Below are 16989 nucleotides of genomic sequence, written 5' to 3'. Positions count from 1 at the left end.
CTCTCTGCCGAGATCTGTAAATAAATTCGCTCCTACTTTTCCCAATATTTATTTCTATCTGTACACCTTTGGCTTTTGGCCAGCATTCACCTTCATTCAAGCATTGCCTCTAGAAGCCATCGAGTTCTTGTTGTCTCCGCACTCACACGTATGCACTCCCAAGTGTGTACATGCGATGTCCGTACATCTGTATAATTAATGTCAAGTAGTATGTATGTATATCTTTTAATTTCATTTGTGGTAAGTTCCATAAGTATCATTTGTATTTCATGCTCATGCCGAACCCATACTTGCTGTAACTCATTTCGCTTGCCATCGCTTGTGCATGTTATTCCGTATTTAGTCACTAACACTGCATGTATCTTTATATATATATATATACTGTTAAGATCTGCTTTGTAAATAACCCAAGCATGTTTCGTAAGTAGCTGTAGTGTTGCATGCCTTGCTGTAGTGTACCCCATGAACTGTCATACACGCTGGTGTATGTGTCTGTGATTGAACACGAATGAAATGAAATCCTTTCGCAGCTGGATCAACGACCGAAGTGCAACTATTTCGTCAGATGGCGCCTTAGTGATGCTTTGGATCGCGTTCTGGTTCGCGTTTGTGTTTGTGTTCTCTCATGGGCTGATAGCAGGTGTATTTTATTTTAGTATTTGTTGTGAATCACCATCTGGAAAAATATATATTTTCAATCAAGAAGCTACACTGTTGTAAATCTGGACATCTGTACAAATTCTCGAAAAGACAAATATTCTCCTGGAAATTTGTTTCGCATGCCGAGGAACAAATTTTCGGGGAAACTTGATCGACACAACAATCTAAGTAAACAAATCCATTTGTAGAATTTTCCTATCGCTTCAGAACTTCTTCAACTTCAACTTCAAAATCTTCAATATCAGCAATCGATAACTTTCTTTGTTATACCTACCTAAGCAACACACCTATCCTTTAGACGCGTTCAGCCTAATCTAAAGTTCTTATACTCTGTATTTTAAGCAATGTAAGACTCAATTAAAATTAAAAAACAACAACAACAACATTATAAATATACATCTCTATATATATATACAAGTTGTTAAGTACTATTTAATAATGATCGCTTAGAAACGACTCTTTACTTTCTCATAACTTATTTTTCATACTGGATTCATTTGTTTTCTCATTTCTCACTTTCAATCAGCACTTGAATTTTTGAGTTCTATTATTATACCACGCCAAGTAGAAGCGCATGTGATTAACCAGTTTGTTTGTTTTCTCCACCAAATCACAGGATCTCACAATGCTATGCGCTCCACAGCGTCATCACCAACAAGCTCTACCTCGGCGCCACCATCGCCACCGACGGCTGTAACGTCGCCGAACTCGTCTTTGGGGTCGATGGTGGGCCACGTCAACAACGGTGGTGTTCCCTTCAACCTGCATGCCTCCCCGCCCAGGCCGGGTAGTGGAGGAGCAGCCGGAACGGCACCCGCCAACAATAACAACAGCACGCCTCAAATGCCTTTACGAATGCCCCCGCCGACTAGCGGCGGCATTAACGAACCTCAGGAATGTCCCTATTGCCGACGCACCTTCTCCTGCTACTACTCCCTCAAAAGGCACTTCCAAGATAAGCACGAACAGTCCGACACACTGTATGTGTGCGAATTCTGCAGTCGGCGATATCGCACCAAGAACTCGTTGACCACCCACAAAAGCTTGCAACACCGCGGCTCCAGCGGCATGCTGAAGCGCCTGCTCAAGACGTCCATGAAGAATGTACTGGTGCCACCGCCACACCACCACCATCACCACCATCCGCATCACCCCCATGCAATAACACACCAGCGCACTCCGCTCTTTGACTTCAGCAGTGAATTGGGCCAACCACCACCAGGCATCCAATAGGATCTATTATGGAATGCCATCTTTTGAGAAGCATCCCGACAAGTCAATTGAACTATAAACAGATCCACATCAAGCCGCTACACTCACCGTAGTCTGTTGTGCAATATTTTAAGGAACCTCTGCCACACATGGGCTACATCGTCATTTCTCCGGAAATAGGCCAACTCCCGTGGAAGAAAGAAACTCTTCTATATGTACATACACCCCCCTCCCCCTTGTTCAACAAATACGTTTATAAATTATTAAAAAACTCTTCAGGTATTTCATAGTTACAAACAAATAATGTACCACAACCACCCAAACATCATTATTTTAGAATCTAGTTTTAAGAGTATGCCCTGCAGTACTGCGCCTCAATTACTTTCATAAGCGTCTATGTTAAGCTCGTTTGTTTGTCTTTTGTTACGAACAGCCCAGTTAAAAATGTATTTAAGTTTACCTAGCAAGTAGGGCCGAAATCACCTTCGGACTTCGGCTTCGGAAAGGAAGAGAACCAAGGACTGTTTCAACTGATTTATTTTGTAAACAGCAACCGAAGCGAGGGAAGGGGCAGTGGAATGAACCACAGCTGCCAGCGGCGGCTCACAAGTCTAAATCAACATATCAAAGCGTATACGCAACAATTTCGAATTTTATCACCCATACATACCCATGTACCAGACCGGGCATGATCTTTTTGTTTTTGAGAGCAGTCTGCCAACTGTGCGTTCGTTTCTCTCTCCCTCCCTCGCCCGTTGCTCCTGTTGTTTCCCTTTGTCAATCCCTTTTAACCATGTACATACTAATGCACCCACCCCACCCCACAAACAAAAACAAAAATTGTACATTTATCTAAAAGAAATAATAACAAAGACAGCAGCAGGGCACATCCAATTTTAATCGATTCGAACTCTAGATTTCGGAGCAAAAACAACAACAATAACAACATACAAACAAACAAAAAGAAATGAGGATAAACTAGAATTTTTACTTAATTATTAAGTTGATACAATAACAACAAAGTATAATTACATCAGGGAAATATATTAGCAATCTATAGATATGTGTATGTCTACTCTAGACCACCCCGTATTTTTCGATTCAACAAAATAACAAAAGCTCAGTGCTGTTCACCAGTGTAGTACAAAAACCACAAGCAAAGCATACAACTTGAACAAAAACAACAACTAAAACAAAAACAAAAGAACTCACACGACGTTGCAGAAAGATCGGATACAATTTCGCTAGGCCAACTCTGTACGTAAATCCGTTGTGAGGAGCGCAACAGTTTGTTATTTAGCGTATCTAAGATATCTGCAAGACGAACATACAAGTCACGTGTGCCATTCTATACAAATCTTTATTCAGGTATCTGTCCGTCGGACATTCTTTGTGTTTGCCTGAAAATGAAATGAAATGAAATGAAATGAAAAGCTGAAAAACAGAAAACGACTTTTTGCACATATCTATAAAATGTCTCAGGAATTTTTCAATTTACATATTTTAAATACAAAAGTTTACAAATTAAATACATATACACACAAACATAGTACATAAGTCCGTACATATAGGTAGTAATGCGTATCTGTATCTGTAACTGTATAACGACAACAGATTTAACCCCCGCCCCCCTCCCACCACCTTCTCTAACAACCAACCACATACAGAAATATATATATATATATATATATAATTATAATAAGCCAGAATAATATACAATCCCAAGTTACGACACCCCCAAGGAGTGCCCATGGACGCGATCGCCCTTAGTTTTAAGAAAGCGAGATGTATGCTCACAGCTTGTTTTCCTCGAGAGCAAGGAACAAGCAACAACTACTGCACAGAGTGCCATCCAGACTAGGGCCATGTTGCCCCATGCAATCAAACGCAAACAATGTGGATCGAGCAAGGATCCTGCATAGGGATTTTGCGTAAATACCTCATATTGAATAAGAACGGGCGAACATCTCGCTCCATCCGCTGGCTCTGTCCTTGTGTGTCCGTGTTCAAACCACAACCAACGCTGAGCTGCAACCAATTCGCTGGCGTATACAATTTTTAGATGGAAAACTTGTTTTCTCGATGTTAATATTGCATTGGTATTGACTTGAAGGCCGGCACGAGCCTATATCTTGAAGCTCGGTGTTATCAAAACGAATGTTTCTTTTCGTGTCCTTTTTTTTTTTTGTTTAATTATTAGATAACCACATATACCTCTTTTCAAATAAACATACGTACATACATACATAACTACATACACACACATACATATATAGACATACATATCTAGCTTGTCTTTATGATTTGAAATACCTCGTAGTTTTTAGTTCTAGATGGTCTCCTTTAATGATTGATTTTTATTTTATTATGATTACCATTAATATTATTGACTTTATTATTAGTTCTTTAGGCTTTTGATTTAACGGTTTATTTCGTTGAAAAGAGAATAAAAAATTTTCAAACTGTGATCTTTATTTTCAAATAGCTCATATTCGCATATGTACATACATATAAATGTATAACTAAATTTACGTTTGGCTGTTAACTAAGTTTAAACTACAAAGACTTTGATCGCTCTACCTCAGATCCCCCCACCACCACCACCACCTACCTCATCATTTTATTATGTATGCAATTTTTCAAAATTTTTTGTTTCGAAATAAAAACAATGTCTAAACAAACAAATCCAACAAGCCAATTTGATTATTTGAATCCTGTCAGCGGAGTCAGCATTGCTATTTGAGAAGGAAACACGCACACCAACACACGGTACATGCAAACATATGTACACTTACAACAGGCATTACGTTTTATTATGGACCAACATTGAGCCAGATGGAAGGAGGCATAGCAGAGACAAATACCACTACCCATGGGCTCCTTCTTCCGAGCACAAGCGTTTACAACAAACACAAAAACAAAACAGGTGTGTGTGTCCATGACCACTTTACAAAAACAAATTATGTAGTTAATACGTGTATGAATAAAAACATTATTACTTAATTAAATAGAATTAACAAAAAAAATTAAAACAGGCATGTTTTTCATTTTTGAAACAATGATGGACAGCAAGCGAGATCAGTGAAGACTCCTCGAATGCAATACAAATGTGTTTGAATCTTTATTAATATGATTATTGTTACTGCAAGTCTGCTGCATGTAGATGTAAAACTGAGAGAAAACAAAATATGAAAAACAAATATAGACAAAAAAAAAAAAACAAAACAAAAAAGAAAATAAAACAATGAAAACAAAATAAAAGTTTGGATCTCGAAAATTCTACGCATATCAAGGAAGTAGTAGAAGATGAATAAGCACAAAATTATGAAACTGAAAATACCTCATCAAGTTATTGGTACTTAATATTGATCATAAACATACACACATACAAATCTTTAGGTAATTAATTTACGATACAAAAAGTCTTTAGTCGAAATTACAAAATTTTTTTAAACTACTCTTAGACGTACTCAACTCTTAATTTGGAAATGTTTAACCAAAATCTGTGATTTAAAACAAAATTTAAATTTTTATTATTACTCTATGTATGTATATTAATAGAAAATACCTACATATATACTGACATACATACAGCAAATCTACATGATACAGAAGCAATGCAAAAACACACCCACACAAACACTGACAAATGCGGGTTTTTGATGTATATCCGCATTTGCATTCATATGTACCTTAAACGCCCTCTCAATCGTCACTCTATTTCTGGCAACTGTCCACCACACTCTATCCAATTGACCTATGCGGATAGGGGAACGGAATATAATATCGAAAAACTGTGTTTTTTCCGAATTTATTGCCTATACATGAACACACTCACACAAACCCAAACTCAATACAAGTTTAATTAATAAATTATTCTAATATGCATACATAAATGTTACAACTTAAAGATCTATCAATGAAGGATACGAATGGTTCGGCAATCGCTAAAGCGCCCGATAACGATGCCGCGATCACACGCATACAATCACTCACTAGTCTCTTCAGGCGAATGTCGTGAGTCATTTTTTCCATAATTATAAATCAATTGCATGTATACAAATGAAGAAAATAAAAAAAATATATATATTTAAAATTACTTGAAATGTTGTTCCTATTTTATTTGTGGAGGGTAGAAGTTGAAAAAAGAAATGTGATCTATCCATAAAATGTCTAAAAGGTGAAGTTTGAAGAGTAAGCAAACCAAAAATTGCTGAACTAATGTCTTCTATCATTGCTATACTAAGTAGTCACTGTGACAATTAGCACATGTGATTCTCAAACGAAAGAGGGGCTTCAGAAAGAAATGGATGTAACTGCAACTGTCTACAAAGATCTTCGCTGCATTCATGTCGTAACATTGCCTAAAGTATGCCAGCGTTGTACCGGTCTATGCTGCGCTGGTGCCAGGATGAAATTGTCTGTTTTGGTCCCCTCTGCGAATGGTCACAATTTGCAATACCTTTTTATACCCTCCACCATACTATGGAGGGTATATTAATTTTGTCATTCCGTTTGTAACTCCTCGAAATACTCATGTCAGACCCAACAAAGTATATATATTCTTGATCAGCGTAAAATTCTAAGACGATTTAGCCATGTCCGTCTGTCTGTCTGTGTGTCTGTCTGTCTATCTGTCTGTCCGTCTGTCTGTCTGTTGTAATCACGCTATCTTTCGAACAAATTGAGAGAGAAGGCTAAAATTTTGCACACATGTATATTTTGCCAGTAGGCAGGTTAAGTTCGTAAGGTCCAAATTATCATATACCCCCCATATAACTGTACCTCCCGATATTCAGTATTTTGATGATTTTAGCGACATTATTCACCGGAATTGTTTCAAATTTGGCATTTGAAGTTCGTAATGAATACTACAGCCTAAGACAGAAAATTATCTGTGCAGGTCCACGTCTTCGTGTAGCCCCCATATAGCGGTACCCCCCCCCCCCCCCCCCCGATATTCGGTATTTTGATGATTTTAGCGACATTCTTTACTGAAATCGTTTCCAATTTGGCATTTGAAGTTCGTAATGGATACTACATCCTAAGTCAAAAAATGAGCCATGTAGGTCCACGCCTTCATATAGCCCCCGATATTCGGTATTTTGATGATTTTAGCGACATTATTTACCGGAATTGTTTCAAATTTGACTTCAGCCAATGCCAGAAAATTGTCTGCGCAGGTCCACGTCTTCGTATAGCCCCCATATAACGGTACCCCCCATATTCGGTATTTTAATTATTTTAGCTACATTATAAACTGATTTTTCTTCAAGTTTCGCATTTAAATATTGTAATAACTTATGACAAAAGTTGCCTATGCAGGCCCACGTCGTCGTAGAAGAATTCGGTATTCTTAAGATTTTAACAGAATTTTTAACGGATTTTATTTTTGGAAATTGCCAAATTTGTACCAAATGGTGGAGGGTATTAAAAGTTCAGCCCGGCCGAACTTACAGCTTTTTTACTTGTTCTTTCATAAATTGTGAAACAAGTCAACGATTCTTTGAAACTTGTTATATCTAACCCTGAGATGAATATGGAATTTATGATTCGCATAAAATTAGACATAAATGTTCGATATTCTTGTAAGTTTGCCCATTTAAATACTAAAATTTTTTATTAGATGAAGTATGAAAATGCAATACTTCGGTCGACTATATCTGGTACCTCACGTATATTTCAACATTTTCTAAAAATTATCACATATCTCATACAAAGTGAAGGAAGTAACCAATATAGTCCAAACCTGGTACGTCGCATATTTATTTATGTCCGATGCGAAATGAACAATATTAGTTCATTCCATCGGAACGTACCCCACAGAAGGTCAACAATTTGAATAATCATAACAGAAGTAAAAAAATATATTTAAATGATCGAACATTGGCTGAGGGTATACATATGTCAGCAGAACCGACTGATACTTTTTAGCTTCTTTTTGACTTGTCAAAAGTCTTGTCATATGTATTTACAAAAAAATATACTCTTTATTTTCTCAGGTATATATGAAGAAAAACAAGTTAACAAGTGTTAATAGATTTCGCCGACAGAGATATACCCTCAGCCAATATCTGTTGGTTTAAAATATATAATGACCTGCGTTATGATTATTCAAGCTTTTGCCACTTATATGAGGTCATGGTACAATAAAGGTAAGGTAGAGCTACCGGCTTCTGCCAATTTTGTGTATGTATTTGTTGTTCTGAAAAATAAAAACAAAATATATTCAAAATCAATGATTGGAAGAAACTTAAATTGAGGGATCCTATTTTTGAGAGAACATCCAGGCATTTCAATCGTATTTCGCGGTATTTGACTCATTGAAAAAAAAAACAAAAAATATTAAATAAAGGAAAAAACTTGTAGCCTATAATTTTGAATAATTCTGACAGGAAGAGGGCATAACCTCAGGGCTGTATTTCTGTAGTTTTACGAAGCTGTTCTACCTCCATATTGTACCATGTATGAGATATGTGATCATTTTTGCAAAATGTTCAAATGTGCACGTTGTGCCTGGTACAGTGAACCGAAGAAGTCCACTTCATATAATGCTGATAAGAATAATAGTTAGTCAAAAGATTAAACAGAAGAAGTGGACCGAAACATCTATTTAATCTATGGTGAACAGAAATATTGAGATACACGAAAGATTGATGAGGATCGCTGACTTGTTTCGCATTTTATAAGCGTTATAATTATTGAAAATGTTGACCCCTTGTGGGAGATAGGCTAGAAGCACTGGTTATTTGGTCTTTCAAAATTTTGACACTTGGTGGGGGAGAGTGGTCCTATATATTCCATCTTAATACCAGATCTTGTGTTGATAGATGTATTGGGATGTGACGACTTTGAAAGGAATCGGATGTTCATTTCGCGCTTTACGAGCCTCATGGCTATTCTAAATTTTGGCCCGTTGTGGGGGAGGTACCAAAAGGAGTAAACCGATATATTTGTTATTAGACACAGATATCGATGGGCTCAGTAGACCACTTTAATGAAATGACAAGCAGCCCTGCAATGTTCCCCATTCAATATTAGAATAGATAAGAATAATTGTGTGGCTGCGATTAGGCTAAGTCAGATAGTTTTAGTAGTACTTAAGAAACATACTTTTAAATAAAAACTAGAATTGAAACTACATCCAAGCGAAGCGGTTGTTTTCCTTTCTCTCTTTACATTGCCCCAGTCGAGCCGGATACAGAATAGAATTGACAATCGAAGAGGGAGGTTGAATTCCGTTCTCATTATTACAAGTTAAAAAACAGTAAGTTCGGCCGGGCCGAACTTTGAATACCCTCCACCATTTGGAACGAATTTGGAAATTTTCAAAAAATAAAATCAGTTTAAAATGCTGTTAAAATCTTAAAAATACCGAATATAGCCGATATATTGGGGTCTATACGACGTGGATCTACATCGGCATTGTTTGTTATAAGCCATTACCATTACCTGGACCTGCATAAAAAAATTGTATGTCACAGACTGCAGTTCAAATTACGAACTCTAAATACGTAATTTGAAACTACTCCGGTGAATAATGACGCTAAAATCATCAAAATACCGAATATTGGGAGGTGCCGTTATAGGGGGACTATACGAAGACGTGGACCTGCACAGACAATTTTCTGTCATAAGCTGTAGTATTTATTTCGAACTTCAAATACCAAATTTGAAAAGTTCCGGTGAATAATGTCGCTAAAATCATCAAAATACCGAATATCGAAAGGTACCGTTATATGGGGGCTATAAGAAAACGTGGACCTACATGACCCATTTACGAACTTAACCTGCCTACTGGCAAAACAAACATGTGTGCAAAATGTTAGCGTTCTATCTCAATTCGTTCGAAAGATAGCGTGATTACAACAGAGAGACGGACAGACAGACGGACATCGCTAAATCGACTTAGAATTTTACGCTGATCAAGAATATATATACTTTGTTGGGTCTGACATGAGTATATCCAGGAGTTGACAAAGTTAATATACCCTCCATAGAATGGTGGAGGGTATAAAAACATTTACCTTCTGTTTTACGTCCGGAAATTTAGTAAGAGACGTCAACAATATTTTCTTTAATAAGAATTGAAAACTTTTCCTATTAAGTAAGTGCCAGATATAGGCCTACAATTCAAACGAATATAAAGCTAAGCTAATTTTATAAGAATGATATAAATTTCTACTTCGTTTTATGTTTCTAAATGTGTTTTTAGCAAACCAAACCACGTCTGATTAATATCTGAAGTTTTGTCCGACGCACAGTGGTTCAGCTTTCCGCTGAATCAGGAACAATCAAATTCGGTTCACATTTGCAGAGGTCAACCATTCTATGGAAGGTATACTAACTTTGTTATTCCGTTTGTAACTCCACTAAATATTCATGACAGGCCCTACAAATATATATATTCTGGATCAGTGTAAAATTCTAAGTCGAGGTTAAGTTCGTAAATGGGTCATGTCGGTACACGTTTTCGTATACTCCTCATATAACGGTACCTCTCAATATTCGGTATTTTGATAATTGAGCGACATTATAGATGGAATTATTTCAAATTTCATATTTCAAGTTCGTAATGGGTACTACAGCCTCTGACAAAAAAATTCCGTATACAGGTCCACGTCTTCGTATAGCCACCATATAGCGGTACCTTCCGATGATTTTAGCCGAAATTGTTGTTTTACAAATAAATTTTTTAAAGATTTTTCATTTTGTTCGAACTCACAACGTAAAGAATACCTTTGGGAAAATACTTGCGACTTTAGTGTGTAAGCGAAAACGTGGTTTTATCCGGATCAAAATGTGTATGTTAACACCATGGTACAATTAAATTAAGGCAACCACATTTCTAATAATAAAAATAAAAATTTCTACATTTTTCTGTAATTTTCTTTGTCCAATAAAAATACATTGAAAACTGGTTTGCATATTTGATTTGTGTATATCCAATTGATTTATGAATAATCATTTTGGTAGCTTTTAAAATTATTATTTTGAAAAAAAAAAACATAGAATTGCATGTCTTTCCTTCTTAATTTTACGATACCTTTTAAGTGTACGCTGGGTAAATGCAAGCTGTAAGTCGACTTGTGTACCCCTAGCACAAATTCACAAATCAGCTGTAAATGACAACTATCGAGCAGTTGTGTGGCGTTTCAGGCCAAATAAACCATATAAATCTGCTTTTCCTGGGAGGAATGTTAACAAATTAATACGAATAATATTTTTAATTAATGAACAAATTAATAAGGTTCCGAAGAACAGATTGATGCTGAACATCTATATAGCTCACTCATCGGAATTATTTTGCAGTGGCACTTGAACATCAGCTGTACTTATGGCGCTCAATACGTACACTATAATATAGTTTTTTAGTTTCAACGCATTAATATTGTATTTTAATTTACAGATTACGGCAATTTTATATGGAAATACCTCCGGTGACACGGTTTTATACAACTGCCTGCGTCATGACTACATTAGCAGTGGTAAGTGTAGGATAAAATACACAAATAGACACGTCATCCATACAAGCTAAGTTTAATATGTTTAGGATGCAAGAATACTGAATACTTGACATTTGATCTGGTACAACTTGAGATGCTATATTCCGAAGGTGTTCGAAACACAACTAGTAGGGGCCTATGTACTGTCGAAACATTTGACTGTCATAGTTCAAAGAACTTACATTTTGGTAATGTCGATTTCAAACAAATTAAAGGCTTCTTGGCTTATTGGCTTCTTTCACTATTGTGAAAATGTTGCAGAGTGTTTGCTCTTATAGGATCGTTGTACATTATTTCCAAAGAATTATTTCCACAGTTTATAAGTTGTTATTTGTAACGCTTAAAATAAGGCCTCACTTAATTTTTTGATTATTACTTAAAATGACATCAAAATTCATTTCATTCACCAGGGCAACCATGCTTTTTGCTTCCTTCACATACGTGTATAAAAGGGCATATTTCGGATTGTTTTTTGAATCTGAATTGCATTTCAAGTAGTCGACAAATTCAATATGTTGACCATAAATAGCAATACAGGATTACTTTGTAACCGGCTACAAAATATTGAACTAGGTATAAAACTAATTTGCAGAATTTCACGAAGAATAATTTTATAACAAACATAATATGCTTATTTAAAAGATGTAACATCATTAACGTAGGCATGAAATTACCAATTAAACCATTGTCAGATTCATAATTTTTAATAAGATCTGGTTACCTTTGAAGATAGGGAAAACGCGGGCTGGTTTGCAGTCAGTTGGGGAAATAGGAACTGTAAGCAGAAGGGCATGCAATTCAAAAAGTCATGAGCTATAGGTTCCGCTCAGATTCAGGACTCTTTCCGACCAACGCAGCGGAAATGTGTATTTTAAGGGAAACTTGCAAATATATTTACTACAGAGTTAAGTATAACTACGATCATGATGCAATAACAACCAATTCAAAAAGTCATGAGCTATAGGTTCCGCTCAGATTCGGGACTCTTTCCGACCAACGCAGCGGAAATGTGTATTTTAAGGGAAACTTGCAAATATATTTACTACAGAGTTAAGTATAACTACGATCATGCTGCAATAACAACCTGTTGAATTTGTTGTCTGTAAATTTGAAGTTACAAGTCTCCATGATAGAACTAAGAAAGTAAAGTCATGTAATCATATGTTTACAATTGTTTTCAAATTCATACATTTGACAATATCTAATTGTCAAAATTTATAGTCATAAATCCATTGTATACACACAAAAACATAGATGGGAACTGTTTTTTATGCATTGAAACTTGACAAGGTTAATTACAGAAAATGCAGAGCTGGGAATGCTATTTTGAAATGAGGTTACCCTTGTTTCAACATACTATGATCCAAGCATAAGGTCCTCCTTCCAGCTCATATAATTATTAAACAATCTGTCAAATAAAGTTGAATTCGCCGCATCGAAAACAAATGTCAAAACATAATTTTTACATCGAAGGAAGACCTTATAATTGGGCCATGCATGCAAGTCTCTAGCTTCAGAGTTGTATTTTTAACATTTAATCATGATACAATAAGGAAGAGAACAGCTTCGTAAAACTGCAGACATACAGCCCCGAGGCTATGCCTCCTTCCTATCAGTTTTTTTTAATTATATGCAACAAGTTGTTTTCATTTATTTCATATTTTTCTATGGCAAAACTGGTGCGTGCCCCACAATATACGTTTCTTCCAATGATTTACTTTTGAAAATATTTTTGAATATTTTTTGTATTGACAAGTCGGTCACAGCTGGTAGCTCTACCTTACCTTTTTATTATACCATGAATCTACCCTACCTTGCAATTATTGTACCATGGTAGAATGAGGAAAGTCTACATACAACATACATGGTACAATAAAAAGGTAAGGTAGAGCTACCAGCTGATCACAGTTTTTCTGAGTGTGCCCGACTTCTGCCAATTTTGTGTATGTATTTATTGTTTTCAAAATCAATGATTGGAAGACGTGAAAATTGCGAGACGCGCTTTAAAGTTATTCGCTAGTTTTGCCATGGAATTGAAAGATAGAACTGTGTAGATCATGTTTTTGAAAGAAATACAGACATTTTAATCATTTTTCCCGCTGTTTAACTGATTTTAAAAAATGAAGAAAATTATTGAATAAATGAAAACAATTTGTTATATTCAAATTTGACAGGAAGCGGGCATAGCCTCAGGGTTGTATTTCTGTAATTTTACGAAACTGTAATTTTTTGTATTTCTGTAATTTTACGAAACTGTTCTACCTCCTTATTGTACCATGCAACATACATTGTCAAATGACACTGTGTAGAAAACAGGTTCCCATCACTCGACCTTCTTACTTCTACCATGTATTGTACAATGAAGAATATTAAATACGAAACAAGTAAAAAATTAGGTGAGTTCCGGCCGGCAAAACTTTTTACACCCTCCACCATTTGGAAGGAACTTGAAAAAATTCCAAAAAAAACCCCGAAAACTACCACTCAAATGAATACCGTTATATGGGGGATATACGAAAACGTGAGCCTACATACGAAATGTTTTGCCATAGGTTGTAGTACCCATTACGAACTTCAAATACAAAATTTTTCCGCTAAATAATGTCGCTAAAATCATGGAAATACCGAATATCGGGAGGTACCGCTACATGGGGGCGATACGAAGACGTGGACCTCCATACGACATTTTTTGTCATAGGCTGAAGTAGCCATTGCGAACTTTATATATGAAATTTGAAATAATTCCGGTAAATAATGTCGCTAACCATTTTTCGCGGTTAAGGAACAGCGACACCACATTATACACCAGAATGTTTCCTAAAATTTCAAAAAGTTAAATGCTGCATGTATTTAGGCAATTTTATTTCAATTTGAAAGGGATGTTGTTTTTTACGATTTTCTAGCGATTTTTTACGTATTGAGAGATTTGGACCTACAGCTAAAAACTACACATTCAGGGGAATGATATAAAAGCATTACAATTCAATATTTTAGGAACTGTTCTTGCGCTTTTAAAATTTAAAAATCTAAATTCCAAAAATGTATATTTTTAAAATGATCGAAAACCAATTGTTTTGTTTAAAATTTTTGACATGTAACTCTGACACTTGTACTACGTACAAAAACAAGTTTGTATGTGGTTTTTGTTAGGTTTGTTGTACAACAGCACTTGTTGTTACCAGTATTATTTTACCATGTACCATGCATGCCTAAAGTTTGTAGTTTTTGCATTATTATTATTATATACATAGTTGTGAGATGATGGACTTACTGACCAACCTTATACAGGCCGTAGCATGGGCCATAGACTAGTTTCTATCTAATTTCTTAGGCATCTACTTTTTAATATTTTGTTATATGTCATGTTAATTTTTTCAGCATTTAAACTTGGTGTCACCACTTCAACTATATTATAATCCCATTTTAATTTTGAACAAATTACAAATATGGAGGTTAGCTACTACTTTCCTGTTTTTCGGATCTGTGGGTATAAGCTTCTTCTTCAACATGGTGTTTACATACCGGTATTGTCGCATGCTGGAAGAAGGTTCGTTTCGTGGGCGCAGTTCAGATTTTGTCATGATGTTCCTTTTTGGAGCTGCCCTCATGACATTCTTTGGACTATTTGTTAATCTACTGTTTCTGGGTCAAGCATTTACATTAATGTTGGTGTACGTATGGTCCCGCCGAAACCCCTTTGTTCGTATGAACTTTTTCGGTGTAATGAACTTCCAGGTATGATATCCAAAATCTTGACAATTTTCGTATATATTAATGACATATTAATTTAGGCTCCATACTTGCCGTGGGTTCTTTTATGTTGCTCTATGATACTGGGCAATACCATATGGGTAGACATCATTGGAATGGGTGTTGGCCATATATATTATTTCCTGGAAGACGTATTTCCATTCCAAAGGAACGGTTACAAATTTATAAAAACTCCATTTTTCTTGTAAGTTTTTCGTATGTATATTTTAATACACCTTTTAAATGAAAATTCTAGGAAAGTCCTTTTCAATGAACACATCGACCGTAACTATCAACCGCCACCCGAGGACCGTCCAGGAGGCTTCAATTGGGGAGGAGAAGATGGACAAGAACAACCTGCACCAGAAAATAACGGAGATGAAGGCGCACAAAATCCGAGAAGACCAGCTCAGAACTAAAATAAACATGGAATCTGTAAATAAAAAATTCCCGCCGTCGTTTTTTACTACTGTTCTCAAAGGGCAAGGCAGTTATTTTTCCATTCGCAAAGTACATTTTGTTTATATTACAAATTACCACAAATTGTTTTTTAATTTCACATTTACATTGCTTGGGGAAGGATCGTACATGTGAAAACAGCGTTGCAGTCATACTTAAGAATACGCTGCGACTAAACTCAACCAGTTGTAAAGATTTTGTTAGCAATAAAACAATATATCGTAAACATTCGGACTGTTATGCCTTGCTTTTCCTCAATTAATTGTGATAATTAATTGGAATACTATTGGTGGCAGATTGAAGGCAGTGTCATTTAAGGGGTAAGTAATCTGCATTAGAAATTGTATACGGCGTTCCGTTGCATATTGATTATAATTCAAGCTTTGTTATTTTAAAAACACTAACCTTCTATGTTATTGTAGGACGTTCTGTGTGGCAAAAATCACTCTTCTAAGATAAAAATAGGAACTAATACGAATGAATTCAGTTAGAAATTTAACGTTTATTCAAGGAATCGGCTTGGTTTATTTACGGAATCGACTTTCATTTCTATATTAGATTCGATATTAACATGTACAATTTTAAATTAGATTAAGCTGGGAAGCCACTAACGTTATACCATTGAATTCTTTTAAATCATTAAGGAATGGGTACATAAGTAGCTTTAAATCATATCATAAAGGGATACCACACCCGCACACGAATCCTGACGTCGTTTTTCCTTATAATTTGACAATTATATGCCTAGCCATGATGCCAAGCTGCTTATGTTGAAGGATTATTATAATGGTATGTAATACATTAATTAGATCATTTAGGCTTCTGTGTTAAAAGTGGAAGAGTACATTTTTGGCAATTTCAGGAGAAAGAAATATCTATCTCTCTGAAATTAGATCATACAAAACGTTCATTGCATTGGAGGCGGAGGTTTCACTAATATTTTAAATACAGCTAAATTTCTTGAACTAGCCTCTAGTAACCAACGTATGGAATGTATTAGGTAGCAAGTTAATAGCTCGAACCGCCTTATTCGACAAATATAGGCCCGCTTTCCGAAGGCGATTCAACCAGAAACCTTCAGTTGATTATACCTAGGACTATTTATTTTAGTTCGGGTTGCACGCGTTTGGAATGCACTGCCTCATGAACTCAGAATATTCTCACATACTAATAATACATTTAAAAGGATACTACGCACACATTTTTCTCTTCATTAGAATGGTAGACAAATCTAGAGTTATTGTTTTCTAGGACATTTATATCTGCGTTATTTCGTTAATGTTAAAAGACTGGGGATCCAAGTAAAGAATGGTGTATTTTATGAAATGGAAAAAGAATTGTGTTGTTATTTTTATAAGCTCAGGTTATTTTCGTGGTAGAATTAAGAAGGTAAGGTCATGTA

The 16989-nt window shown here is 35.7% G+C and overlaps 2 protein-coding genes across 2 annotated transcripts in view; both read left to right on the top strand.

Annotated features, from left to right (window-relative positions):
- The window catches only part of LOC101892866 (broad-complex core protein), a 109350-nt gene extending 106658 nt beyond the window's left edge, over nucleotides 1-2692 (top strand). The window contains exon 8 of the mRNA XM_059121544.1: nucleotides 1277-2692. Within this exon, the coding sequence (XP_058977527.1) occupies nucleotides 1277-1893 (617 nt within the window). The 3' untranslated portion in view covers nucleotides 1894-2692. The remainder of the gene's footprint in view (nucleotides 1-1276) is intronic.
- An 8297-nt stretch (nucleotides 2693-10989) lies between these two features.
- On the top strand, nucleotides 10990-15815 carry LOC101892689 (derlin-2). Its single transcript, XM_005187249.4, has 5 exons — nucleotides 10990-11223; nucleotides 11282-11360; nucleotides 14757-15113; nucleotides 15170-15333; nucleotides 15385-15815. The coding sequence occupies exons 1-5, from the start codon at nucleotides 11210-11212 to the stop codon at nucleotides 15545-15547; spliced, it is 777 nt and encodes a 258-aa protein (XP_005187306.1). The 5' UTR covers nucleotides 10990-11209; the 3' UTR covers nucleotides 15548-15815.
- The last annotated feature ends 1174 nt before the right edge of the window (nucleotides 15816-16989 follow it).

Source organism: Musca domestica, unplaced genomic scaffold (assembly GCF_030504385.1).
Source record: "Musca domestica strain aabys unplaced genomic scaffold, Musca_domestica.polishedcontigs.V.1.1 2, whole genome shotgun sequence".
Taxonomy (NCBI): Eukaryota; Metazoa; Arthropoda; class Insecta; order Diptera; family Muscidae; genus Musca; species Musca domestica.
This window is presented reverse-complemented; position numbering and strand designations above follow the sequence as displayed.